This window comes from Mesocricetus auratus, unplaced genomic scaffold (genome assembly GCF_017639785.1).
Source record: "Mesocricetus auratus isolate SY011 unplaced genomic scaffold, BCM_Maur_2.0 Super-Scaffold_4256, whole genome shotgun sequence".
NCBI lineage: Eukaryota > Metazoa > Chordata > Mammalia > Rodentia > Cricetidae > Mesocricetus > Mesocricetus auratus.
The window spans coordinates 58,809,000-58,835,028 of record NW_024429182.1 but is presented as its reverse complement, the minus strand read 5'-3'; the positions used below and the strand labels follow the sequence as shown (position 1 = coordinate 58,835,028).

Here is a 26,029-nt window from a genome sequence, read left to right as displayed (position 1 = left end):
GGGAAATGAAGCTCAGTGACTGAAGAGATTTTGGGTAGGGAGCAGGGAATGTCAGCAGGATGTCTCTGTACAGGTACTTGAGGGTAGGGACTGGAGGAGCCCAGAGGCTAGCATAGACTTTCCTATGTTAAATGGAGGAGCCGTCCGTCCGTCCCTTTTGCCAGAGATAAGGAGAATGATTCCTTGAGCAGGTGGGAACGATCTTCTCAAGTCCATGAGAGAATGCTGGCTTTTGTCTAAATGTTAGACTTGGGGAAGAGAAATGTCTTGGAGCTTAGCAGGTGGTGCCTGTACAATAGGAGAAGGTGGGAAATGGGTTGGAAAACCAAGGCAGGCAGGCCAGGTGGTGGTGGCGCACACCTTTAATCCCAGCACTCAGGAGGCAGAGGCAGGCTGATCTCACAGAGTTCCAGACGAGCCTGGTCTGCAGAGCTAGTTCCAGAACAGCCTCCAAAGCCACAGAGAAACCCTGTCTCAAAAAAACCAAAAAAAAAAAAAAAATCCAAGGTAGGCAGAGAGTATTTAGGTTGAGGTCAGGTGAGGTGGCCAGCTGCAAACTTCTGGTATAAACTGTGGTAACCTAACCCTCCCTGCTACTGCCCTGGGTGGATCCTGGAAACAAGCAGGAACTCTACAGTGAATCCAGGAGGCCTGGGCTTGACACTGGCCATTGGTGGCAGTGGGCTGTTGGTGGCATGGAGACAGACTGAACACGGTTTTGATTTTGATCTGCGCAGCTGGACAGCAGAACCAGATTCTGGAGGAGGTGAAGCCCAGGCTCTGACTGGACTGGTGCACAAACACGGAGTGTGAGGCAGGCCAGGGAACAGGGGAGAGACGGACAAGACAGGCCAAGGTCCAGCCAGGAAGGCTGACAAACGAGATCAATGGGGTCCCCAGCAAAGGGAAGGGCTGTCCAAGACGACTAATGTCCTTTCTAGTGAGTAAACGTTACTGTAGAGAGGTATCTCAGGCTTAACTGACCTTACATACATCTTAGAGCCAAAGCTCAACTAATCCCAATTCCAGTACGATTCAATTTCAGTACGATTTGGCTCGGTCCACTCGCCCCAGAGACCATGACATTTTCCCGGGTTCCGCCTAGAATCAGTCCCGCCCACCTGCCACGCGGCAAGGTCGCGTCTTCTTCCTCCCGCCAGGGGCAGCTCGCGCCGAGCCAACAGAGTCTACTTATAGCGGGGCCCGCGCAGTCTGAAGCTGGGCTGCGGTAAGTCGCAAAAACTGCCCGTCCCCGTCCCTGTCCCCTTCCCCGGCCCCAACCGGCCCTCACCCTCTTCCATCAAACACTCGAAATTCTCTTTAGTCCTTTCACTCCCTTGTCTCCCAGTCTGTCCGTCAACCTGCTACCCTCCTCTCCGGCCCCACCCCTCGCCCACACACTGCCTTTCTCTTTCCATTTCCCAACCAAGTTGGCTCCTCCCCAGTTACGCCCCCCCCGCCACTCCCATCACTGTCCTCCACCACATCCGGTTCCTCCTCTCCCACCCCGACCCCTCCCCTCTCCATCTCCCACCGCAGCTCCGGGTGCCTCCACTGAGAATCCTCAGGCTCCCTGGGGGTTTAGGGCCAGAGCGGAACTCAGTTTACTCTCAGTTCTTCCAAACTCGGGAAGATGGGTCAGGACCTCTCGAGAGGGAAACCTGTTGCGTGTGCTGAGGGAGCTGGTTTGCAGATTCAGTCCTCTGGAGTTAAGGGTGTGGAGGCTTTTATAAGTACTGCTACCCTAAGCTAGTCCCTCAGTCCCCTCACCGCCTATGGGGATCATCCAAGTTTCTTAGGGTTTATTGTCAGTCTGCCGAGGGAAATCCAGTTAGTCACTGTCAACTTCCCTTCTCCAGGCCACCGGCACTGAGACAGCTTTCCATGGACAATTCTGAAGATGACCCGACCATATTCAGTACCCACTCTCTGCCCAGTGACCCCAGGTTCTGGGCCACAGTAACCAACTCGTATCTGGGTACACGTGTATATCATGACACCATACATGTAAACGGTGTGTACAATGGAACTGGAGGGCACACTCACCGGGCAATTCTGCCCAGCCCCCTCAATGTCCAACTGGAGGTGCCTGCAGGAACGGAACGGCTGGCTGAGACCTTTGCCCTGGATACTAACACAGGTTAGCTGACACCAGTCCTGGTCAAGCTGTTGCTCTGGGTGACAGGGACCTCCTCACTTGTCCACTTGACTGAGGCCTGTAATCTCAGCACTGGGGAAGTTGGGGCAGGAAGACGGAGAATTGGAGGACAGCCTCAGATACATAGCAAGATGCATCTCAGAAATAAGTATACAAATGTCCTTTAATTTAGGAAAGAAAAAACCAAGCGTGAAAGGCTGCCTCCCAAGATGAGGCCTCTGTGGTTTGTCTCACTTTCCTTTCATCTGGGTGGACCCACTACTCAGTGGGGAGAAGAGACTTGAGTCTGAGGGACCCCACTCCCAGCCCAGGAGGGCTGTGGTGCTCCGCATTATTGGGAGCCCACAGCTTTGAGACCACCTGACCTTCCCCAGGGTGACTGAGGCTCCCAACCCTCCCTAGGTTCCTTCCTGCACACCCTGGAAGGCCCTGGTTTCCGGGCTTCCCAATGCATCTATGCTCACCGTGTGTTACCCCATGTCCTGGCCTTCAGCGTGTCCATTGCACGCTTGACTTCAGGGGACAGGCCCGTCACAGTGCTGCTACAGTCATCCTTCTCCCCAGAGAGCCCAGACCTGGACCTGCAAGTAGGACCTGACTTCCAGGGAGCCCGGTAAGCGGCACTGCGTAAATCTAGGAAGCTCAGAGGGAGTCTTTTCCTGTGACTTGGTTATGTTCTTACAGGTACCTGCATGGCCACACACTCATCCCTGAGCAGCCGGGAGAGCCACAACAGGAAGTACACATGTTGTGGATGCCAGTGCCCTCAGCCTTGACACTTGGGAAAGATGAGCAAGACAGGACCTGGGACTTTCTGACTGTGGTTGGTGGCAGCCAGGCTGAGGCCCAGGGGTGCTTTGCTGAGGCCCTGCAGCTGCAGACCAGGGGCGATCTGTACACAGTCCATGCAGACGCCTGGGCCCAGCTCTGGGCAGGCTGTGGCCTGGATGTGACTGGGCCCCTGGCCCTGCGCCAAGCCCTCCGTGGTTCTCTCTACTACCTGCTCAGTGAGCTTCCCCAGCCCGGCACCAAAGGACACATCAGCCATGGGCTTAGCCCTGGAGGCCTCTCTAATGGTAGTCAGGAGGAGTGCTACTGGGGCCATGTCTTCTGGGATCAGGTACGCCCTGCACTGCTTACACGGGGAGAGCTGCATGTAAACATTTTGGGCATTGCCTTTGCACTGAGATCGCGCCCATAGGTGGACACATAGGGGCTACAGACAGGAGGGCTTCCTGGAAGAGATGGTTTCTCAGAAGATGTGGGCGAGTTTGGTAGAAAAGAGTGATCCAGATGAGAGCAACTGAAGTCGCAAAGGCTAAGGTGTGCGGCATTTGAAGGCAGAGAAGCCTCAGGCAGCTGGAGCCTCAGAGTGAGCTGGGGACAAGCCTGGAGCTTACTAAGGACTAAGTAAGCCGTCGGGACTTTTTAGGAATGACACGAGTGGAGATACAGTCTGGAAAGATCTGCCAGGAGTATCTGGCTGATGGGAAGCAAGGGCTGGAGTGGTCAAGGCCACTGAGTGAGGAAGTATTGAGGGGGAAGGCTCAAGGCCATTCCCCCATCTGACGCCTTATGACGTCTGTGCTGTGGCCCATTTGCCAGATGAAGCCAAAGGAAACTGAGGTCAGGCATCCAGAGACCTAGAGCAATGCTGATGCAAACTGTAGCCATTAGCATCTCCTGATGCTGCCTGGTCTGAGGACCAGAACTCTGGGCTGTCTAGGCTAGAGAGATAGCATTGGAGTGGATAGGCAGGAGGGGCCCCAGGTGGGGCTGGGTGAGCATGAGAGGAACTCAGAGAGAGGCAGAGGGACTGCCAAAGGGGAGGGAGGGAGAAGGGAAGCAGGGAGGGAGGGAGCCCCCAACTGTCTTCTTTGCCGTGTGTTGACTGAAAGCCTTGGCAGGGTGGGCAGTAAGGGAAGGCAAAGGTATGGACTTCTGTTTAACTCAAGAATGGTTCATCCTCTCAGGACCTCTGGATGTTCCCAAATATTCTGATGTTCCACCCAGAGGCTGCCAGGGCCATCCTGGAATACCGAATCCGTACACTGGGAGGGGCCCTGAAGAATGCCCAGAACCTAGGCTACCGGGTAATAGGGCCTGGGGACGATCCTATAGGGCCCTTGCCCCAGGGTCTTCCCAGTGCCATTCAGTGACCACCAGACCCCCATCCCTCCTCTTTCCTTCCCTCCGCAAAGGATTGAACCTCTGGTAGGACAGGGCTACCCCTTCAGATCTAGATCTGACCGTTCTGTCCTGTTTCCTCACAGGGAGCCAAGTTTGCTTGGGAGAGTGCGAGCACCGGCCTGGAGGTCTGCCCTGAGGACATTTATGGGATCCAGGAGGTCCACGTGAACGGAGCCGTGGTGTTGGCTTTCCAGCTGTACTACCGCTGCACTCAGGTGAGGCACCGTTACACCCCACGTGTGCCCATGCACCTTCCTGGGGCCACACTCCACACCGTGACCCTAGGAGGCTACGTGGAGAAGGGCTTTGGAAGCCAGGCATTGCTTTCTGGGTGTTTGAAAGGTGGGCACTGACCATGCGCAGTGGCCCTCTTGTACCCCTGGTCCTTCGCCCTGCTCTTATTCTCCAGGACCTGCAGCTCTTCCAAGAGGGTGGTGGCTGGGATGTGGTCAGTGCTGTGGCTGAGTTTTGGTGCAGCCGTGTAGAATGGAGCCCCCAGGAGAAGATGTACCACCTGAAAGGTGAGGACTAGGGATCACAGTAGCTAGCTCAGCATGGGCCTTTACCATGGAAGGGCGTGTCCTGAGCCCCTACACTAACTGTCATGGTGTCCCCGTGTGACCAGGAGTCATGCCCCCTGATGAGTACCACTCAGGAGTCAACAATTCTGTGTACACCAACGTCCTGGTGCAGAACAGGTCAGACACGAGACATCCCCTTCCCCAGCCCAGCACAGCAGACAGGGCCCAGACAGAAGCCGTGCAACTGTGGCTTGTACCCCCTCCCCAGCCTGCGTTTTGCTGCTGCATTGGCCAAGGACCTGGGTCTGCCTATCCCCAGCCAGTGGCTGGAGGTGGCTGACGGGATCAAGGTGCCATTTGACTCTGAGCAGAACTTCCACCCTGAGTTTGATGGCTATGTGCGTGGTGAGTGGTGCCGAGTCCTGCAAGGGTCCTTCTGCTGGGTCACCCCCCATCCACTGTGGCACAGCCTCGTCCCTTTGACCAAGAACCCATCCCTATCCTGCTGCCCCCTCCCCAAATCAGGAGAAGAAGTGAAGCAGGCAGATGTTGTGCTCCTGGGATACCCAGTCCCCTTTCCCCTGCGACCTGACATCCGAAGGAAAAATTTGGAGATTTATGAGGCTGTGACATCCCCCCAGGGCCCTGCTATGACCTGGGTGAGGAGCCTGGCGGGTAGTCTTACCCCACTGTCCTCGCCTTCCTTCACACTCGGTGAGTCGAACTGCTTCATATCTGAATTCTGACCTCAGAGTATGTTTGCTGTGGGCTGGATGGAACTGAAGGAGCCCTCGAGAGCCCAGGTCCTCCTGAGCAGAAGTTTCATCAACGTCACCGAGCCCTTCAAGGTCAGCCCGGCCCCCACCCACCACCCACTGCCTCTCTTCTCCCACTGTGTAGTCTCAGCAGGATAAGCGTCCTGCTTAGGCTGGTGGCCTCGTATCACGGCCACTCTTGTTGCCTGCAGGTGTGGACGGAGAATGCGGATGGGTCTGGCGCTGTGAACTTCCTGACGGGCATGGGGGGCTTTCTGCAGACAGCACTCTTCGGGTGCCCAGGATTCAGGTGAGTGCAGTGACCAGCGGCAAATTCCCACGTGTCCCAACCCTTTTCACACAGCTCTCCCCCACAGGATCACTGAGGCAGGTGTGACCTTTGACCCCCTGTGTCCAGACCTGGTGTCCAGGGTGTCTGTCTCTGGCATCTCCTACCTGGGGAACAAGTTCAACTTCACTTTTTCCAAGGACTCTGTGACACTTGAGGTCACAGCCCATGCAGAGCCGTGGGCGCCCCTGCTAGAAGCTGAATTGTGGCCATCCCTGGCCCGGCTCCCTCTGCAACCAGGTAAGGAAAAGCCTTTGGGCATGTGACCCAGGAGTCTCGGTGCATGCCCTAAAGGATTAACCCTCTCTCTTACAGGACATAAGGTCTCCTTTCCCCACTCGGCTGGCCGGATACAAAAGTCATCCCCGTAGCTGCTGAGAAATTCCAATGCTTCAGGGTTTCCTGAGCCGAGTTTTGACATTAGAACCATGTTTCAGTTCCCCTGGGACATTATTGGGTTCTCAGCTTCATTCCCCCTCACAGTCTCTCAATCTGGATCCTGTTCTAAGCCATTAAGGCTACTGAGCATTCCCTCCACGCCTTCCCCTTCCTCCTTCCTCTGATCTCTGGATTGCTCTGGTCAAAGAGCTGGGAGGTGAATGGCCAGCAGCCCTGCTGAGAAGGTGGACAGCAGGTGGGTCATAGAGCCAGGAACTTGGCTACCCCAAACAAGAACTTTCTGTGGTGTGCAGTTGGGACCAGGAAGGGCTGACCAAGTTCTCAGGGGTTTGTGGCTTTGAACTTCCTATTCTTTGACTCCTTTTGACGTCAGATGGTGTCTGGCGTAGCGGGCTAGGGTGAGAGTCCCTAACCATGTGAAGAAGGAAGGCAGCGCTATCACCAGAGGCCGAGGTAGATGAGCATCAGAGAAAGACCACAAAGTTCCTGGCTGGCGACCAGAGAAACTGGAGTCAAATGGGCAGGGTTCCATGATCATCGCTCTAGCTATCTGGGCCAAGAAGCTGCCCAGGTTTCACTGCTGGTCCTCAGTTCCTGGCTTACTTTATCAGTGTTTCCCCAGAACAAGATGCATAGCACAGGACCAGGATCCTGGTAAAAACTGGGCCTCTATCCCAAGCCAACCAGGCTAATTAAAGTCAGTGCTGGCAAAAGGCTCCTAAAGTCTAGGTGTGTGATGGATTCGTGTCCCTTTGCACCTGGGGATGAATGATGATGTGGTTTCAAAGCTCAGGAGCAGGGTGGGGCCCTTGTGTCTTCCTCCGCCTTCCTTATGGTGGGCCAGGAGCTGATCTGGCAGAAGTGATGTTCATGAGTTGCCTAAAGCCAAGACTGGGCATGGGCATCAGCAGGTTGGGGAGTGACACTGCAACCACAGAACAGATGTAGCGCAGTACCTGGGTGTGCATTCTACCTGTGTATATGTGGTCACTGCTGTGCATGTAGTATGGTAAGCTTCTGAGGCCATGGGGGTGATAGAACATGTTGGCTGGCACAGATGATCGTGTCTAAGAAGCCGGGAGCAGGGGAAGCTGCTGCTGTTGCCCCACTGGCTTGACCGCACACTCTGTCCTCAGAACTGGGCACAAACCAGGCAACCCTGCCCCAAATTATATATGGAGGCTGGCAAAATAGCTCATGTTTGGAGACGTTTACCCAGGAACAGATAAGTCCCTGTAGCCAGCCAGAGTTATTTTTTTAACTAGTTCAAGGGGCTACATTGTAGCCATCTTTGTATAAGCACAGCCACACAGTCGTTGTCCCTTGTCCACAATAGGACTAGTACCCAGCACTAGCTTCATCTCCATTCCCAAACACGGATCAGCATATGCACCTATCTCCAGGGGTTGGCTTGGCAAAGTCAGTATCCTGGAGCTCCTCAGGGCCAGCTTTTGGCTGCAGGCATGTAACAGCACGGGGAACAGTCTCAGGTCTCTGAGTAGGCTAAACAGACACCTCCAACTAGAAAGAGCTGGCAGGGAAGTGGGGCTCCTGGGGAGGAAAGGGACTTGGGTGGAGTGCACAACCCCTGAGCCTACAGGGGTTAAGACCTATGTCGTTAGCTTGCTCTGTCATAAGCTGGCCACAGTAAGAACCTGGGTGGGGCTGAAGGGGCTCATTGCAGCTCACGAGGCATTTTTAATGTGTATCTGCTGAATCTAGTGTGGGAGCCGGGGGCATGTGACACATAGAAAGGAGAAATAATGTGAGGACGTGCACCTAGTACCACTGGTGACTCAGAAGTTATCCATACCTGCTGCCTGTCTGCCTCTGAGTATGCATGAGTCAGAGAGGAAAGGAGGGGAGAAGGCTGTGTGTGTCTGTGTGTTCAGATGGAGTCCAGTGTCCAGTCCCACATAGGAAGTGGACCCTGCCTACCTCCTCCACAGCCTTCACTGACCCAGGAGGCCAGAAGACCACTGTGGTGTATGGGGAGTCAGGACACACCCTCACATGTTCTGGGACACTGCCCATCAAACCACAGGGCAGTAGGGATCAAAGGCCTGAGTTCCCGAACTTCATCCTAAAATACTTAGGCTCCTCCACCCCAGAAGCCACAGGCTGCCCTATAGCTAAGCAAAAAACAGTAGTCAGGGGCAGCCAAGCAGATGGAATCAGATGACTGGGGATTGGCCAGAGGATTTGGTGCTGAGGCTCCCTACACAACTACTACCAAGAAGGAGGAACCCACACGTTTCTGGAATTTGCCACTTTTATTTGTGAATGGAGGCTCAGCCTGGTAAGTGGGGGAAAGATTAGAGGTAAAGTCTAAGAGGTCCCAGTGAATCAGCATCAAATACACATGGTAGACAACAGGGTGGTCTCTGGGATCATGGTTGGGCAGGGACCAAGGTGCTGTGGTAGTCTATGACTCCCAGGAGCTGGTGTTGGGCACCTGGGGTCAGTGACCTGGCATCATTGTCCTCGGTTCAGGACAGGCTCGGAATTCTCAGTTATAGTCCTCATCGTCAAACTTGGTGGTGAAGAAAGCCGCAGAGTCTTTGGCCAGCCGGGACAGGTGCAAGGCTCCGGTCACCACCAGCCCGAGGAGCAGCAATGGGGGCACCAATGTCCACATTGCAGCCAGGATGTTGTAGCACTTAGCTTTGGAGCCATACTGTCTCGCAGCCTCCAGGTCCCCAGCTATCTTCTGGTCTCGGGCCTGCAGAGCCAAAATGTTACACCAGAGCAACTGTAGGCATAGGCTGGACTCCAAATCTTGATGGAGGGGGACAGTTTGAGGAGATATTCCCCTGGGCTGGGCCTACAGTCTCCCAACATGGTAGGGTCCTGAGTCATGATAGCCCCAGCCTAAAGGCTGCAAAGAATCAGTGGCCATTCTGAGTCATCAGCATCTTTGAGAGCCTCCTGTGGGAAAGGAGTCCTCTGCAAAACCAAGAACTCAGTCCCATTCAGGGGCTACAGCCAGACTTCCTCTATAGACAACCTTTAAGGATTTTACCCTTTTGGGGGCGCTATATAGCCAGACCTGTGAAGAGTGCATACACCCCTTAATAGATAGGCTCTCATGGTCCCCAAACTTGGTGAGGGACAGTGGCTATGCTAACAGATACCCCTTCATATATTTTTCTTTCTAATCCCTAACCCCCTACCCACATCACCTCTTACCCAGTCCTTACTCATTCTCCCTCCCCAGTCCTTCCCACAAGCCTTAAAGCTAACCTTGACAGAGTGGACCAGCGCCAGGAAACCAAGGCAGCACAGGTTCAGGTAGATCGTGCTGAAGACTGACCACAGCAGATGGTCTCGTGGTGTAGGGCCTGGTGTTCCCATGGAGACTGCCGTGTGGGCAGCATCGTTAGCCTTGCGGGATGATGGAGCCCGGGGGTCCTCACGGGGATACGAGGTATCCATGGGTTCCAGCGCCGTGTCTTCCCAGATGAGACTCGTGCTCTCTGAGCACCGCCAGGCCTGCTTATAGCCTCACACTACCCTCCCTGGCTGGCCAGCCCCACCTGCTATATATAACACAAATTACAGTCTCAGCCTGCCAAGCAGTGTGGCCCGCCCTTGTACCCCAGCATCCCCCATCCCTCTCAAAAGACCCCATCAAAGGCCACTGCGCCACATGGGCAGTGGCTGCAGACCACCCACCAGAGCCCCCTGCAGTCTGGACTGTTTACAGAGGGCTGCACCAGGTCACTGACTGCAAACAGTTGCTTGGTGGACCCTGAGGCTGAGTGGACATGGGGCTGCCTCAGCTTCAGGGAGCAGTCAGAGCTACCTCCTCAGGACCAGAGCTGCATATACCACAGCCCTCCATCTCCAGCACTCAGAAGCCAGAATCCAGGCTTTCATCATGTCACCTTGTGCTGACACGCACAGATGGTAAAGCAAACACCTACTTGCTAGAGATGAATGCTAAGAAGAAAATAGCAGGCAAAAAGGAATAATGAAAGAGACTGCCCACTTCCCACCACAAACTATAGGAAGCCCCACCCCACTCCCTCCCTCCAGCTCCTGGGCAGGTTGAGCCTCTTCAGTCTCCTTGACCTGTTAGTGGTCCCCTTCCCAATCCTAGCATTTGAGTAGGATAGTTTCCTTGAGGGTTCAAATGCTTGTGTGTGCAAAGCTCAATACATGTCCAGCAGGAAGTCTCCGTGCTCACATGCCAAGAGCATCCTTGATAGAGGGAACCTCAGGTCTTCCCAACTCAAATCCTTAGCAAGAGCCAGATCCTCCTTCACTGCCTAGCCTTCCTCAGCTGCTCAGGCCCAAAGCCTTGGTTACTCCTGTCCATGCCACTAGGATTGCTAGACACCCCCCCAAGCAAACAGTGTTGGGGCCTCCGGGATAGTCTGAGTGTGTGAAAAGGGAAGGAGGCCCCTGACTTGAAGCAGGAAGACTGCAGTGGGCAGGAAAGAGGACAGGGACCTAGTCCAAGCATCTGGTTCTCAGATGTCTTTCTCCAAGGTCCCTTGTCATTTGGAAGATGATGGGTGGCATTACTGATCCCAGGCCTATGCCTGCACAGCCAAGAACATGTACATCAGTACCCTGGTCTTCACCGTCATCTTCATCAGCATTATTTCCACCCTTGTTTCTGCAAGTTCTCTTCATCTCAGAGACCTCCTTTTGAATATTAATTTTTATCATTTTTAATTATATATGTGGGGGTGTGGAAATATGAGTGCAGATGCCCACAGAGGTCGGTAGTGTGGAATTTCTGGAACTGGACTTACAGGTATTTGTGAGCCACACTATGAGGGTGCTAGGACTCAAGCTCACAGACATCTTTACAGAAGACAGATTCTGCCCTCTAGTCCTGACTGAGCTCCCCATGAGGTTAGCTCGATAAGGTACAGGGAAAACAAGAGGCAAACTGTGGTGGCAGAGCTGATGAAAACAACAGAGACATGTGACTACTCAGAAAACACACAAACCACACACTGACCAGATGAGCACTACCCATGCTTTCCTTCTATATAAAAACATCGTCATGGCACCAGAATTGTACAATCTGCCTCTGTTAGCATAAGGACAAAAGAGGGATTCTATTAGAGAAAAAATCCCGACATCCCAGGAGTTGCCCTCCTTTCTTCCTGGACAGCCTGATGTACATAGTTCTAGGCCAGCCAGAGCTTCTAAAGGAAAAAGAAAAATTAAAAAGCCATAATTAATTTCATCCAAAGCAAGGCAATTGTGGTGCACTCCTTTAATCCCAGCACTTGGGAGACAGATTTCTGTGAGTTCAAGGCCAGCCTGGTCTACAGAGCAAGTTCCAGGACAGCCAGGGCTACACAAAGAAACTCTTGTCTGAAAAAAAGGGAGCTATCCAAAATCCCACTGGCAAAGCTATCCAGAAACACCCCACCAGGTGTTTACTAGGTCTCCTCTCTGAGTTCCGACAGTGCCAAGAACGTAGAAATACGTTCACTCACCAGTACCATACAAGCCACAGCTGCTGCATACCCTGATACCTAGACCCAGACTGCATCACAGATGTTACACTCACACATCTGTCCAGTGGAGCTTCAGAAAATGCACCTGGCTGTGAGTGTGCTATGATACCTTTTCTGTTATCCCCAGACTGGTCCTGTGCAGAGCCCACCCTCAGCCTCACGTCTAAGAGGAGCAGGACCCACCCTTACCATCCCTGTCTGAGGGAGGAGGGCCCATCCTCAGGATTCAGGTTTCTGGCCTCCTGCTCTGGGCAGATGGGCCACAGTGAGAGTACCTGAAGCACTGGGGCTAATCTAAGACACTATCCAACCAGGTGCTGGTAGCATAAGTCTTTGATCACAGCACTCGGGAGGCATAGACAGGAGGATCTCTGAGTTTGAGGCCAGCCTGCTCTACAAAGTGAGTTCCAGCATAGGTTCCAAAGCTACACAGAGAAACTCTGTAACCTTGGCTGTCCTGGAACTCGCTCTTGTAGACCAGGCTGGCCTTGAACTCACATTAGATCTGCTTCTGCCTCCCAAGTAATGGAATTAAAGGAGTGCATCACCATCCCCCAGCTTCTCCTTTTCCAACTATAAACCTGACATTTTCTACAGAATCTCACCAGAAATCCTTTGTGCAAGCCCAGTGGTTTCTGGTTTTACCCTGTCAGCACATGGTCCCATCCAAAGTATCCCAGAGTCACTGTACAGCCTCAGTGATTGAACGGGGACTAGAGGAGGGAAGAATCCCTTAGAAACCTGTTAAACCATTGAAATTCCAAAAGCTTCCAAAATCCCACAAACAATTACCATTAAAAGACTTAGCAGTGACTCCTGAGGAGCCCACATACCTACTCTTGAGCATGCTTTATAAACTCCAGCTTCTTCCTACTGCCTTGTGAAACTCTTCTGTGTCAAAGCCATGCTGAGATCTCCAAAATATTAAGGGAACTGGCCTGACTTGCAGGCCACAGCTGCCTCCTTCCCAGCTGCTCCTCTTTACTTCCTATTAAAACCACACTTCCTGTAAAAAGCCAGGCCTTGCCTTGCTGAAGTCACACAGTGCCTTCCCAGTAGCACATCTACCCTAGGGCTCACTGTGCTACTCCTGGGATTCTGGGATACATTCACGTTATCCTGGTGGTTAGGGAAGCAAAGAGCTCCTGGATAGAACCAAGTCCCACGGGCACTGGAAGCCAAGCCTGATTCCCAAGGGCACCCTTGCGAAGAAACTCCTGGGATGCAGTGTAACATGTCAACAGAGAGCCAGGGTAGACAGCATCGCCTCCAGGTGAAGGGGAATATAGGAGCTGCGACCCCTGCAGAGCTTACTGTCATTTGGTCCTCCCTACTGTTCAAAGACCACGAGGGGCATTCTGGAATCCCCACCCCCTCCAGGTCCCTGTACATACCCAAGTGCTGTGTGTGACAAAGAGTGAAGCCCTTTCCAAAGCCCACAGCAGTACACCACTAGCTGTGTGCAGGTCACACAAGGAGTCTAAAGTCATAGCCCAGAGGCCACCATGGAATGAGGTCACAGCTTATCTTGGCTAGAGGTTTCGTTTCCCTTGAGGTAAGGGACTCTAGGTGTCTTTCACTCCTGAAGCCTCCTCTGCTCAGGGTTCTGCACCCTTCCTGGGCACCCTGAGGCATAGTGTCAGGCTTGGATGGTACCCAGAATCCCTTTGCCTGTAACAGCCAAAACCCCACACAGGGTACTCGTCAGCTACTGCCCATAGCAGGAGACGAGAAGCCTGCCAAGTTAAGGACGCTCTGCTCACATCAGACAGGAAGGGTGCAGTGAGCTCAGCACTGACCCACAGAATAGAGTCACAGCCAGAGGTGTCACCGTGCGTACTTTATTGGATCCACTGTGGACAGATATATATGAAGGTAACATTTGCATATGCGTAGGATAAACAAAGGGTCAAGACCTCAGCCTGGGGCGGGCAGCTGTGGCTTGTGGGGCACAGGGCAGGACTAGAATCCAGAATGTGGCATTCTTTGTGAAAAGGCTTGAAAGACTGCCACAGAGGTGGTGGAGACAATAATGATGCAGACAATGACCATGAGGACGCTGAAGATCAGGGCGCTGATGTTGAGGCACTTGGCAGTGGAGGCGTAGGCCTGGGCTCCAATCACATCGCCCACCATCTTCCTGTCCCTGGACTGAAGGAGACCAAATGGTAAGGGGTCCTGGAGCTGGCCAGCTGAGAGTCAGGTGCTCTGACTCAATTCTCCATGTCCTCCCGGCCCACTGCAGCCTTGCTCCCTTAGACCAGTGACCCTCCTCTCTACACACACACACACACACACACACACTCTCTCTCTCTCTCTCTCTCTCTCTCTCTCTCTCTCTCTCTCTCTCTCTCTCTCTCTCTCTCTCTCTCTCTCTCTCTCTCTCAAACTATACAGGAGGCCCAGCACTGGCCACACACAGCACTTTCCGCAGGGTGAACGGACATTCCAGGAATGGGGTGGGGAAAGTCTGGCCCCAGAATCTCTAGGCAGCCTCATCCCAGCAGACGATTGGAACTTCTCCAAGGCAGGCAGGCAGACAGACAGGCAGGCAGGCAGGCAGACAGACAGACAGACAGACACACACACACACACGCACGCACGCACGCACGCACACACACACACACACACACAGAAAGGGTGCGCACGAACTTACTCTCTTCCATAAAGGACACCCCTCCCCCAGGTGCCATCTGAGTCGATGAGCTCCGGGCTCCCACACCCCTTCTTACACTGACACTCCCTCCTCCACCACACTCACCTTCACGGAGTAGGCATAGGCAATGAAGCCCAGGCAGCAGAAGTTCAAGAAGAGCGTGTTGAACAGAGACCAGACCACATGGTCAGGCACAGCAACATCTCTGGGCATGTTGATCACGGTGGTTCTCACAACAGCTGAGTTGTGGGGCTCCCCTAGCTCAGTCACCCCATACTCCTCTTTGATTGTCTCATAACTTGGGGGAAGTCCGGCATTGTTGGTGTAGAAGGCTTGGGAATTATGGCTCATGGTACTGACTCGAACAATCACCCGTTCTAGAGGATGGCTGCTGCTACCCTGGCTTTGTAGGCCCGCCCTTTCCCTGGCAGCTTCCTTTTCCTGTTGGTCTCTAGAAGGCCTTACTGTAGAGAACTGGCTGGGTTCTGAAGGGGGCGGCACTAAAACCTTGAGGATCAAATTACTTCAGGGCTGCGTGGCTGTTAAGGTGCAGAGACAGGCAAGCTTCCTGGGGTCAAGAGTTGTCCCAGGGCCAAAACTTGCCCCAAGGTCTCCAGCTCCTGCTTAGAGTAGGAGTACTGGAACTTTCCCCAGGTCTGCAAATCTTCCCCAACCCAGAATAATAACTGCAGCACCTCACTGCGCCTGTTCAGAGCCACAGCCAAACCAAACCCAAACAGCCCTCCACTCTCACACCCCTTGAACAACCCTAAATCCGGCCTCAGGCCTCACTGCGAGGACCTCTAATGAAACACATGCCTTCCCCGCCCCCTAGATACAAAGTTGCAGAGGCTGGAAACAGAGGCAACTGGGTTTTTCTTTGGTGGTCGGTGGAGGAGGGAGGAGCTTTCCAGCCCAGGGCCTGGATGCTCCTGGCTAGCTGAAGAAGGAAAATTCCAGTCACTTGGCTGCAGCCTGGGAACTTATGGAAGGCAGATGTTTTCCTGCTGGTTGTGAAACAGCCATTGCTGAGGTGAAATCTGTAGAAGAATGGCCACACAGGGAACTCCATGTCTGTCCTGTGAGAAGCAATGAGGGAGCTGAGTGCCGGTCAGAACAAGGACACAAGAAATTTGCAGTGAAGGACACAAGAAATCATTTGCCACGTTAACCTGTTCAGTAACTTCTCATTTATTCCCCAAGTTTCATCCTGCAGGGCAGGATGGATAAAAGAGGGGGTCAACAGACCTAACTCCAGAGCCCCTGTTCACCTCCGAATGTGCAACCTTCACCATCAGAGCCTCAAAAGTTGGAGCAGGGCACATCTGTGATTTCAGCACTGGAGAGATGTAAGCAAGAGGACCCTTTCAAGGTCATCTTCAACTACATAGTAAGTTTGAAGCCAGCCTCAAATAAGAGTAAATAAAAGTGTAGTAAAATAAAAAGTGAACAAAAAGGGGAAGTTACATTTCTTCTAAAAGATGCCAGTGACCAATAGGCTCCATATTCTTGCTATCAAGAAAATGCAGATCAAGGCAGAGGCAGGGGGATCTCTGTGAGTTTGAGGCCAGCCTGGTCTACAGAGCGAGTTCCAGGACAGCCAGAACTACAGAAATCCTGTCTCAACCTCCCTCCCCCCCCACCAAAAAAAGAAAGGAAAAGAAAATGCAGTTCAAAGCCGCAACGGCACATTGCTCATACCCATTAGGTATGCTAGGGAAAAGCAGATAGCCATTGTGTTTTAGAAGCAAAGAAGCCAGAAGTATGATGCTGCGGACTTTGCAGGAAGTAGGCAGATCTCAGCTGCAACCCAGGATCCCACCTCCATGTCTGTCAGAGTGAAAACACGTCTATGTGTAGCCGTACTTACATCTCACGTCTACAGTGTTTGTAATGACAGGCAACAGGTAGAAACACACTAAATGGAACAAATGGGCAAATCCAGAAAATAGTCATTAGGCCACAAAAAGAAAAGAGAGCCTTGATATATGCTAAGACATGGATGAGCCTTGCAAACAGTACTTAGTAGGACAGAAATAGGTGAGTAGTCCCTGGAGACTAGAGAAGAAAGAGAATTGGGGTTTTTGTTCTCTCTCTCTCTCTCTCTCTCTCTCTCTCTCTCTCTCTCTCTCTCTCTCTCTCTCTCTCTCTCTCTCTCTTTCTCCCCTGTGGATCAGAATATAAAGCTCTTAGCTATGGCTCCAGTGCCATGTCTGTCTTCTTCCTGCCGCGATGATCATGGACTAACCCTCTGAAACTATAAGCAAACCCCAATTAAATGTTTTCCTTTATAAGAGGTGCTGTGGTCTGGGCTGGAGAGATGGTTCAGTGATTAAGAGCTATTTAGCCAGAGGACCTAGATTTGGTTCCCAGAACCCACATGGCAGTTTATAACTGCCTGTAACTCTATCTCCAGGTGATCAGACACCATCACTCAGACACACATGCAGGCAAAATACCAATGCACATAAAATAAAAGTAAATGAATCGTTTAAAAAAAAAGTTGTCGTGGTCATGGTGTCTCTTTACAACAATAAGACAGTAACTAAGACCCTGATCTTTCCCAAATGCAATCCAAACTAGCCCAATTTAGCCAGGATCTCTCCCACCTTCACTGAGGAATCCAAAGTCTCTGTGTGTCATTAGACCTAACCTAGAAAAGTATCCATATCATTCTAACCTTTAGGAAAAGTTCCACATCTGGATCTCAGCACATCCCTGAACTGGTGAGGCTCACACTCAGAATTCAGTTATAGCCAGGCTAGCTCCCATTGCTGGGCCTGAAGGAGAACTCTGTAGGACATATCAGGACACTTAAAGGAGAGATGGGGGAAGAACCCACCAGAACTATATATAACTAACTATTTTGTTATTAGAGATAATACCTCTAACAGTGAGGTAATCAAGTAGAAGAGGCAAAAACCCCATAACTAGCCGGGCGTTGGTGGCGCACACCTTTAATCCCAGCACTCGGGAGGCAGAGGCAGGCGGATCACTGTGAGTTCGAGACCAGCCTGGTCTACCGAGCGAGTTCCAGGACAGCCTCCAAAGCCACAGAGAAACCCTGTCTCGAAAAACCAAAACAAAAAACAAAAAACCCATAACTATGATAAGTTGTAGAAGATAATAACAGATGGCTTCTGAGAACCCTGATCTTTTTTTAACTGAAACTATGAACAAATTTGTAAACCTGGATATTGAGACTCAGAAAAGCCAAGCCATCCTGGTTGTACATTTTATAAGACAAGCCTCTCCAGATATTGGACAAAAACTGGACCAAGAGTCACAATTCCATTCTACACTTTAAACTCTCAACTTGGGGACCTTCCACTGGGCCTCAGAAAACAAAATCAACCAGTACCAGGCTCTCAGCAACTTTCAGAGCTAAGTGTAAAATTTTACCCAGCCTTTAATCCTACTGCCTCTTCCAGAGCTCAACACCAGGGATCCTCTACAATACGCCCATGTATAAAACAATAAGCTTGACCCGCAATGCTAGGTCAGACCTATATGATGCCACACGGTCCCAGCCTGAGGCTGCGTGGCTCTCAGGTGGTAGCAGTTTAATGGTGGCAGGACACAAGCTGTCAGGGTTGCTGCAGTGAGACTCAGCTCACAGAATTTGAGCTACTTCCAGGTAATTAATTCCAGATCAGCCCCCAAAGCAGAACTTGTGCTAACTAGGGCTGTCCAGCTGGTGGCAGAAGTGGCTTAAAATCTGCACTGAGGTGGACTGTGCTTTCCACATGACCTGTGTCCTTGCAGTTCTCTGGAGTGGACAGGCTGATTAAAGATGCTGGTCCTAAGAGTCATCACCTTGACTCCAACATAGGCAACTATTATATAATGCAAGACCCATTTTAATAACAAAACCAGGCAGTGGTGGTGCACACCTTTAATCCCAACACTCGGGAGGCAGAGACAAGACTGGTGGATCTATGAGTTCAAGGTAACCTGGTCTACAGAGCAAGCTCCAGGACAGCCAGGACCACACTGAGAAATCCTGTCTTGAAAACCCAAAAAGCAAACAAAAACAAAAACCAGTTTTCTTGACAGGTTGAACAGGCAGCTAGGCTAAGGTTCAAGTCTGCTTACCTTCCAACCCTACTCTCCCATGTCCACAATATACTGCTCCGGAAACCCCTCAGATTAAAGCTTTTCAATCAGTCCAGAGGGGTACTTTCAAAGTACCCCCAAAAGACTGTTGTTCCCTGAATCCTCCCAATATCTGGAGAGGTTTGGTTTACAAAGAAACCAATCGCAGGATGTAAATTAAGCCAAGGACAAAGATAGCATAATTAAAATGGCAGGAAGGAGATTTTAGGAACTAAGAGTTTAAACCTTGGTAGGAAAGCTACCCGGGAGTTGTCGTAGGCAGGTCTGTACTCTATTTTGTTTAAGATACTCTAGCATTTTGACGTTTACACTGAGTTTTCAGAGACTTTTCTCTACATCTCTATGCTAGCTACTTTTTATATCAGTTTGAATTATCTGAGAAAAAAGAACCTTAAGAAAATGCTTGTAGCCGAGCGTTGGTGGTGCATGCCTTTAATCCCAGCACTTGGGAGGCAGAAGCAGGGGGGATCTCTGAGAGTTCGAGGCCACCCTGGTCTACAGAGTGAGTTCCAGGACAGCCTCCAAAACAATACAGAGAAACCCTGTCTCAAAAAACAAAACAAATAAAAAGAAAAGAAAATGCTTGCATAGGATTGGCCTGTGGGTGTGGGAACACCAGACCTTGAGCAGAGACCCACTTCCCCTTCTGCCTGGGAGTAGGCAGCTGTAAGACAATGTTTAGTAAAAACATGTTTACTAAAAACGATACATTAAGGCAGACAGCAGCAACTTGTCTTGAACCTTGGTGCTGATGAGAGGCGTGATGGCATCCATGGTGGTAGAGATGAGTGTCACAAACTGCTGTGTGTTCTGTCGATGGGCTTCACTGCAATACTGTGCCAACCAGTGGGAGTAGGCCTGGAGAGCAGCAAGTGACTGGGCATGCACGTCAATGAGGTCAGGTTTCAATACTGACGGCACAGCTGTTTCAATGTTGTACAGTTTTATCTGAGATCCGTACAGAGTAACTTTGACCAACCTCTCCACGACTGTGAGAGCATCGGTGAACCTTGCAGCAAACACATCCCCAGTGAAGTACTCAGCTAAACGGCCCACAGCCTGCAGCAGGGAGCTCATGTCCAAGAACTGTGTGCCTGTGGAATTTGAGGAGTACTTATTACGAATGTTCCAGCAAACCTTCTACCTCCTGCAAAAAATCACCAAGGATAACAATGCCCACACGGTGAAGAGCAGGCTAGAGGAGCTCGATGAGAGCTACATTGAGAAGTTTACCACCATAAAACCTTACCTTACTTTATCCGGAACAAACTCTGCAAAGTTATTGTTGATATTGGACGCCAAGATTGGCCCGTGTTCTACCATGACTTTTTCACTAATATTTTACCGTTGATCCAGTCCCCTGTGACAACCCCCCTTGGACTGATCATGTTGAAAACAACTTCGGAAGAGCTAGCTTGTCCCCGTGAGGACCTCAGTGTGGCTCGGAAGGAGGAGTTACGGAAGCTGCTGCTGGACCAGGTGCAGACCGTGCTTGGGCTCTTGACAGGTATCTTGGAAACTGTCTGGGACAAACACAGTGTTACTGCTGCCACTCTGCCACCAACGCCCGGCCTCGAACGCACAAAGATCCATCCGCCTGCCTCTGCCTCCCAAGTGCTGGAATTAAAGGCGTGCGCCACCACCGCCCAGCTAACTCTTACATTTAAATTAACCCATATTTCTGTCTATGTTTGGTCATGTGGCTCAAGGCTTGTTACCTCAATTTCTTTTTTTTTTTTTTTTTTTTTTGGTTTTTCGAGACAGGGTTTCTCTGTATTGTTTTGGAGGCTGTCCTGGAACTCGCTCTGTAGACCAGGCTGGCCTCGAACTCACAGAGATCCACATGTGGGCACATCTGTAAGACACCTTCTTGAAGGATGATGGATATGGAAGAGCCCATTGCACTGTGGGTGGTGCCAACCCTGAGAAGGTGGGCCTGGGTGGTATATGGAAGCAGGCCAAGCAAGCCATGGTGAGCAAGCCAGGAAGCAGCCCTTGAAACACTCCTCCATTATCTGAAGGTGACATTGTGGAGGTATTTGTTGTGCCCAGCATCATGACCCCCAAAGACCACTAAGACAGCAGATCCAATACAAAAGCAAAGAGTCTTTTTTAAATTATTCCAGCATGCTGGGGGTGACCATTCTACACAAAGGCAAGATGGCTATGACCCAAGAAGGAGATAGGGACTTCTGTTAAGCCTTACTGAGGGGCGTGTCTAAGGAAGTTAGGTTATTTTAGATATGATTGGCTCAAGCAAGTGACAATCATATTAGTGTGTTCTAAGTTGCCTGGGCCTGGTCAGGGGCTGGTCAGGGTTACAGTTTTCCATTTTTTGGGAAGGCCTGGAATCCAGGCCCTGTCCTTGAGCTGCTGTGGAGGCTAGCTCAGGCCTGGCCTAGCACTGCATGTACCAGGCTTCCCCGTTGCTGTTCAGGGGATTGGAGATGGACTTGTCCTTTATTTGTGGCTTTTCCTCAGAAACTGCTTGCTCAGTCTCAGGAAACTGAAGCCTGATCTCTGAGAGAAGACTGGGAAGCCTGTTATGGCATATGCTCACTCCTTTCAGTATTAAACCCAGCAAAGGTAAAGAACACATTTTTCCAGAGAAATTCATGATAAAGGAACATGAGCAACACAACTATGAACAGGCCCCTGGCACAATGTCGCCACTCACACTTTCTGGGAAAGTTGAATGCTGTTGAGTCTCCAGTGTGTATGAGCCTCAAGATCTCTTCAAGGTCATCATTTCGAAACAAATGTACTGAAGTGAGGGTCCACACCTCACACCTTTAATCCCAGCACTTGGAAGACTGGAGCAGGTAGAGCTCTATGAGTTCAAGTCAACATGGTCTACCTAGTGTGTTTCAGGACAGTCATAACTGCAAAGAGACCCCGTCTTTTGTTTGTTTGTTTTTTGAGACAGGGTTTCTCTGTGTAGCTCTGGCTGTCCTGGAACTCACTCTATAGATAAAACTGGCCTTGGACTCAGAGATCCACCTGCCTCCTCCTTCCAAGTGCTGGGATTAAAGGCGTGCGTCACCACCGTGGGGCTCAAAGTTTCATTTTTATTGGGGTACACCCATGGACTGGCCAGTGACTGCCTCCTAAATCGCATTAAAGAAATAAGCCCCAATTCATTTATTGAATCTTTTTTCTTCTTCTACCATGTAGGCTGGAGATAGAGAAGTCAGGTCATTAGGCTTAGTGGCAAATACCTTTTCATATTGCTGATGTCATCACCAAGGCTGGTATCAGACTCACAACACTACTCCTGTCTCTGTCTCCCAAGGGCCATTCTCCAAACAGATGCTCTCATGCCCATCAGATTTTTTTTTGGGTCCCTTTTAAGGAATAAAATCACAAGTAATTGCAAAGCAGGTTTGCAGAAAAGAGATAATGGGGCAATAAGGAAATGCAGAAAAATCTCAAAAAACATCATCCAGGCAGTGGTGTCTCATGCCTTTATTTAATCCCAGTGCTTGGGATGCAGAGTTAGAGGCAGGCAAATCTCTGTGAGTTAGAGACCAGCCTGGTCTACAGGAGTTAGTTCCAGGACAGCCTCCAAAGCCACAGAGAAACCCTGTCTAGAAAAACCAAACCAAAACAACAACAAAATGTGAGGGGTGGTCAGAAAGGGCCAGGGTATTCTCAAAAATAAGTCAAGGTCATGGGTTAACCAAGGTCAGGCTCCAGTGAACAGACTTACAAACAGCAACTCAGTTCTCTCTCTCTCTCTCTCTCTCTCTCTCTCTCTCTCTCTCTCTCTCTCTCTCTCTCTCTCTCTCTCTCTCTCTCTCTCTCTCTCTCTCATCTGAGCATCCTGCATTCCAGCCAGGGACAGAAGACTGCTGCTGCTATTAACCTTCATTGTGTGAGTGCTCCCCAAATAAGTATTTGTTATTCTTTTATTTGGGTATTTGAGGACTTCTATAACCCTCCCTCACTCATTGGGCACCCAACATGGGGCACAAAATGCTGGGATGCAGGATGATCAGACCACCACCCAAGAGAGAGAGCCAGACCCCTCTTCTTTCCTTATAAGCCACACCTTAGGGCTGGTACCTCAAATCTATTGGTGGAACAAGATGCCACCACACCAGCCTGGTCTACAAAGTGAGTTCCAGGATTGCTAAACCTTGTCTTGAAAAAACAAAAACAAAAAATGTGTGTGGGTTCTTTATATTTTGCATCTTTGCTTTATTTATTCATTCAATTTATATATAGACAGGGTCTCACTATGTAACTCTGGGTGACCTTAAACTCACAGAGATCCGCCTGCCTCTGCCTCCCAAGTACCACCAACTCCCAGTCAGAGATGTGTTCTGTTTCAGTGGGGATGCCTCTATATAAAAGGTGACCACTAGAACCAGTGGTTTTGTAGTGGATTGACAGGGAATTAGCAGAGGACTTAGGGATAGGACTGAAGACTCTGTATAAGGGTGGGTCTTCAAGTCTCAGGATGAGTGTGACAGTCAGCTTCGATGGACAAGTAAGGGCTGGGAGTCGGGGCACACACTGTTGATCCCAACACTCCTGTGAGTTTGAGGCCAACCTGGTCTACATACTAAGTTCCAGGACAGCTAGGACTGAATAGCACAGTGGTTCTCAACCTTCCCAATGCTACAGCATTTAATACAGTTTCTCATGTTGGGGTTACCCCCAACTATTGAAAGACCTCAATACACCCCCCTTGAGACTCAGAAGGTCGCCTCAGTGGAAAATTCCCCAAGGTCCCCTAGACAGGGAACAAGGTCAGATTGAAAAGAACATCTGGTCCAGAGTGCTGATGCAGGACACCGGCAGGCTGTACAGATAAGCTTAATTTTGACCTTGAGGTTTCTCCAGGAAGGATGAATTATGCCTGCGCTCCTTACAATCCCCTATTGCTTGCCCAGATCTGCACCTGCAGTGGCTCCACTTTTTACAATACCCCTATTGCTTTGCTTGCCAAAATTATGTACATAAAAAGAAAACTGTCCTAAAGCCCGGCACGCTCAGCTAGCTAAGGCTTCTGTAATGCCCACAGACGCCTGTGTGAACAATGAACCTCTTGCGGTTTGCATCCAACTGCCTGGTTATTGAGCTCGGGATGTCACGAGGTATTCAGCCTGATTACTTCAGGTCTTTCACTATAAAATTATTTTTGTTGCTACTCCATAACTATAATTTTGCTACTGTAATGAATTATAATGTAAGTATCTGACATGCAGGTGGTCTTTGGTGACCTCTGTGAAAGGGTAGTTTGACCCCTAAGGGGGTTACAACCCACAAGGTGAGAACTGCTGACATAGAGAGACCCTGTCTCAAAAAAATCAAAATAAATAAAGTCAACTAGGTGGCCAAAAATTGCATTTCTATTGTAGGTAGTTAAGATTCTGTGGAGTTACTGCTAGGGACTTGGGCCCTAGAATCCTCCATTTTCCCTCTCCCACTGTGCCATCTGTGGTGATGGGCTAGGGTCTTGCTGACTCTTCCCCCTCTAGGGACTTTGCAGCAAGTGCATGGGTTAAAGTACAATCCCCCCCCTTTGGGGGGGTGTTTTGTGGCCTTTCTGATTGAGAGCACAGATGACTTACAAGAGTTCTAGGGCCCCTTTACTGGGGGCCCATTATCCCCTTGGCCCTGGTTGACCTTGGAGGACAAAGTCATTTTTGTCCATATATCCTCATTGGCTTTGGCTTGTATGTTTTGTTGGTTGAACACTCAGAAGGAAGGTTTTATCAGTCATAAGGAGGAAATAATATATTGTAGTTTTAACTTTCATATAACAGACAAAACTTAGATAAAAACAAAATTTTAAGTAAGTTCTTTCTTAATTCCACAAGTACTTCAACTTCTGGCAAACTCAGCAGGAAACACAGTTATAATGACACCAAGAACAAATAAATATGTGTATGTTTTTTGAGACAAGTTTGCTCTGTGTTGCCCCGGCCTGTCCTGGAACTTGCTCTGTAGACCAGGCTAGCCTTGAACTCACAGCGTGCCTCTGTCTCCCAAGTGCTGGAATTCAAGGTATGAGCACATCAGAAATCAATATCTTAAAGGATCCCATTATTTTAAACTAAGAACAATATTTTTAGTTTTAGACCAGTGCACTGAGTTTTAGTTTTGGCAACTATAAACAAACAAACAAAAAATCTGGCTATTTTGCCTTAGGACAAACTCTTATTTTATCATACAAAAAATCATCTTATCATGAGGCAAAGTAACATAATAAGCACATTTACAATTTGCTAAGAGAATTGAATATAAGTCACATTCATAGCACTCATTTTGTGCTAGACAGTTATCTTGATACCTATTAACCATTTGTCTCTGACTCAAGTTCCTGGAAAACAGGTTCCCAGCATCCTGACTCTTTGATCCCACCCAGAAATATGCATCCATGACCATCTACTTTGTTATGATATGACTAACTGTAGCGAGCTGCAGATGTGTTCACAGCTACAGTGCTACCACACTTCACAATGATCCGAGGCTAAGGGCTAAGGATAAAGACAAAGACAACGGCTCATTCTTGCAAGAAAAAACTGGCCTTTATTATTACAAGGGTGGAGCCTTATATACCAAAGGCAGGTATGGTGGAAAAACATCAAGGTCAGAAGGCTACCTTCCCAGGGCCCTCCAGCAAAGGGTGGGCCAAAACAGGAATTAGCTTTTAGACAAAAAAAGGAACTTGCATGCAGGCCTTACTGAGAGGAGGGGATGAGAGATGTTTTGCTAAAAGCCTCTAGTAACAAGCAGTCAACAGACCCCCATGGGGGAAGGGTGCAACAAATCCCCCTTTTATACATAATTTAAAAAATGAGCATCTGGCTTAGGTTGCCCAGGACGTTAACATCTACCTTACCCGTCATTGAGAAGTCTGTCCAGGCCTCACAAACCTTCTGTCTTAGGTTGGTAGATGTCCCTCAGGACGTACCTGTCATTGATGACTCATTTGTCTTGTTGGCTCAACCAGGCCTGCACTGAGGGGATGTCTGTTGTGCTTTAAACAGCAGTGTAACTATAGCTTGGGGATAGGATACCACAGATTTACTAGGGGAAGCTCTAGAGTGAACCCAAAGAATGGGACTGTCTTGCCAAAAAACTCCCGTAGGAGCATGAGCAGAACAAAACACTAACAATTTTAGAGGCAGGGCATAGTCTATATAATCCAAATGAGCCCCTTCCAAGGCTTTTTCAATCAAATGAATACACTCCCGTCCTGCTGTAGTGAGGACTCTGGGAGAGTTGGGATCTGAATCACCTTGTAATATATCAAAGAGAGGCTTAAGTTGCCCAGTGGTAATTTTTAAGCTAGGTCTGATCCAATTAATATCTCCCAGAAGCTTTTGAAAGTCATTTAACGTCTTAAGGGTGTCTAGGCGAAGACTGACCTTTTGAGGGCACACCCCAT

General features: G+C 50.1%; 4 protein-coding genes across 10 annotated transcripts; 1 reads left to right on the top strand and 3 right to left on the bottom strand.

The window, feature by feature from the left end:
• The first annotated feature begins 1,100 nt into the window (after positions 1-1,100).
• Pgghg (protein-glucosylgalactosylhydroxylysine glucosidase) lies at positions 1,101-7,088 on the top strand. Of its 5 annotated transcripts, XM_005064227.4 has the most exons (14): positions 1,101-1,228; positions 1,860-2,140; positions 2,561-2,771; positions 2,843-3,278; positions 4,132-4,251; positions 4,432-4,563; positions 4,758-4,869; positions 4,974-5,046; positions 5,138-5,274; positions 5,395-5,528; positions 5,622-5,717; positions 5,837-5,934; positions 6,002-6,213; positions 6,289-7,088. In XM_005064227.4, exons 2-14 carry the CDS (start codon positions 1,885-1,887, stop codon positions 6,342-6,344), a joined length of 2,073 nt encoding a protein of 690 aa, XP_005064284.1. In that variant the 5' UTR covers positions 1,101-1,228; positions 1,860-1,884; the 3' UTR covers positions 6,345-7,088. The 5 variants fall into 5 exon arrangements, with proteins under 5 accessions (XP_005064284.1, XP_040607714.1, XP_040607721.1 ...); XM_040751780.1 differs by lacking the exon at positions 4,974-5,046 and having other exon boundaries at positions 5,075-5,274; positions 5,511-5,528; XM_040751787.1 differs by lacking the exon at positions 6,289-7,088 and having other exon boundaries at positions 5,511-5,528; positions 6,002-6,212.
• A 1,538-nt stretch (positions 7,089-8,626) lies between these two features.
• Positions 8,627-12,855, bottom strand: Ifitm5 (interferon induced transmembrane protein 5). Of its 2 annotated transcripts, none has more exons than XM_005064226.4 (3): positions 12,689-12,855; positions 9,616-11,537; positions 8,627-9,094 (listed from the first exon to the last, which is right to left on the bottom strand). In XM_005064226.4, exons 2-3 carry the CDS (start codon positions 9,805-9,807, stop codon positions 8,882-8,884), a joined length of 405 nt encoding a protein of 134 aa, XP_005064283.1. In that variant the 5' UTR covers positions 9,808-11,537; positions 12,689-12,855; the 3' UTR covers positions 8,627-8,881. The 2 variants fall into 2 exon arrangements, with proteins under 2 accessions (XP_005064283.1, XP_040607765.1); XM_040751831.1 differs by having other exon boundaries at positions 9,616-9,911.
• Positions 12,856-13,680: 825 nt separating this feature from the next.
• LOC121132778 (interferon-induced transmembrane protein 2) lies at positions 13,681-14,862 on the bottom strand. The gene is made up of 2 exons (XM_040751796.1): positions 14,617-14,862; positions 13,681-14,006 (listed from the first exon to the last, which is right to left on the bottom strand). Exons 1-2 carry the CDS (start codon positions 14,860-14,862, stop codon positions 13,818-13,820), a joined length of 435 nt encoding a protein of 144 aa, XP_040607730.1. The 3' UTR covers positions 13,681-13,817.
• A 385-nt stretch (positions 14,863-15,247) lies between these two features.
• On the bottom strand, positions 15,248-20,201 carry LOC121142328 (exportin-6-like). Of its 2 annotated transcripts, XM_040751809.1 has the most exons (3): positions 19,877-20,201; positions 19,369-19,721; positions 15,248-15,590 (listed from the first exon to the last, which is right to left on the bottom strand). In XM_040751809.1, the coding sequence occupies exons 2-3, from the start codon at positions 19,702-19,704 to the stop codon at positions 15,495-15,497; spliced, it is 432 nt and encodes a 143-aa protein (XP_040607743.1). In that variant the 5' UTR covers positions 19,705-19,721; positions 19,877-20,201; the 3' UTR covers positions 15,248-15,494. The 2 variants fall into 2 exon arrangements, with proteins under 2 accessions (XP_040607743.1, XP_040607738.1); XM_040751804.1 differs by having other exon boundaries at positions 19,369-20,201.
• Positions 20,202-26,029: the final 5,828 nt, after the last annotated feature.

Excerpts from the sequence above, each read along its gene's own strand:
- Pgghg (XM_005064227.4), top strand. The coding sequence starts at position 1,885 with ATGGACAATTCTGAAGATGACCCGACCATATTCAGTACCCACTCTCTG. Across the intron at positions 2,772-2,842 it reads CCTGACTTCCAGGGAGCCCG|GTACCTGCATGGCCACACAC; the intron begins GTAAGCGGCACT and ends ATGTTCTTACAG. Across the intron at positions 5,275-5,394 it reads GTTTGATGGCTATGTGCGTG|GAGAAGAAGTGAAGCAGGCA; the intron begins GTGAGTGGTGCC and ends TCCCCAAATCAG.
- Ifitm5 (XM_005064226.4), bottom strand. The coding sequence starts at position 9,807 with ATGGATACCTCGTATCCCCGTGAGGACCCCCGGGCTCCATCATCCCGC. Across the intron at positions 9,095-9,615 it reads CGCTGGTCCACTCTGTCAAG|GCCCGAGACCAGAAGATAGC; the intron begins GTTAGCTTTAAG and ends TTGGCTCTGCAG.
- LOC121132778 (XM_040751796.1), bottom strand. The coding sequence starts at position 14,862 with ATGAGCCATAATTCCCAAGCCTTCTACACCAACAATGCCGGACTTCCC. Across the intron at positions 14,007-14,616 it reads CCTATGCCTACTCCGTGAAG|TCCAGGGACAGGAAGATGGT; the intron begins GTGAGTGTGGTG and ends GGTCTCCTTCAG.
- LOC121142328 (XM_040751804.1), bottom strand. The coding sequence starts at position 19,704 with ATGAGCTCCCTGCTGCAGGCTGTGGGCCGTTTAGCTGAGTACTTCACT. Across the intron at positions 15,591-19,368 it reads CGCCTCTCATCAGCACCAAG|GACAGACATGGAGTTCCCTG; the intron begins GTTCAAGACAAG and ends TGCTTCTCACAG.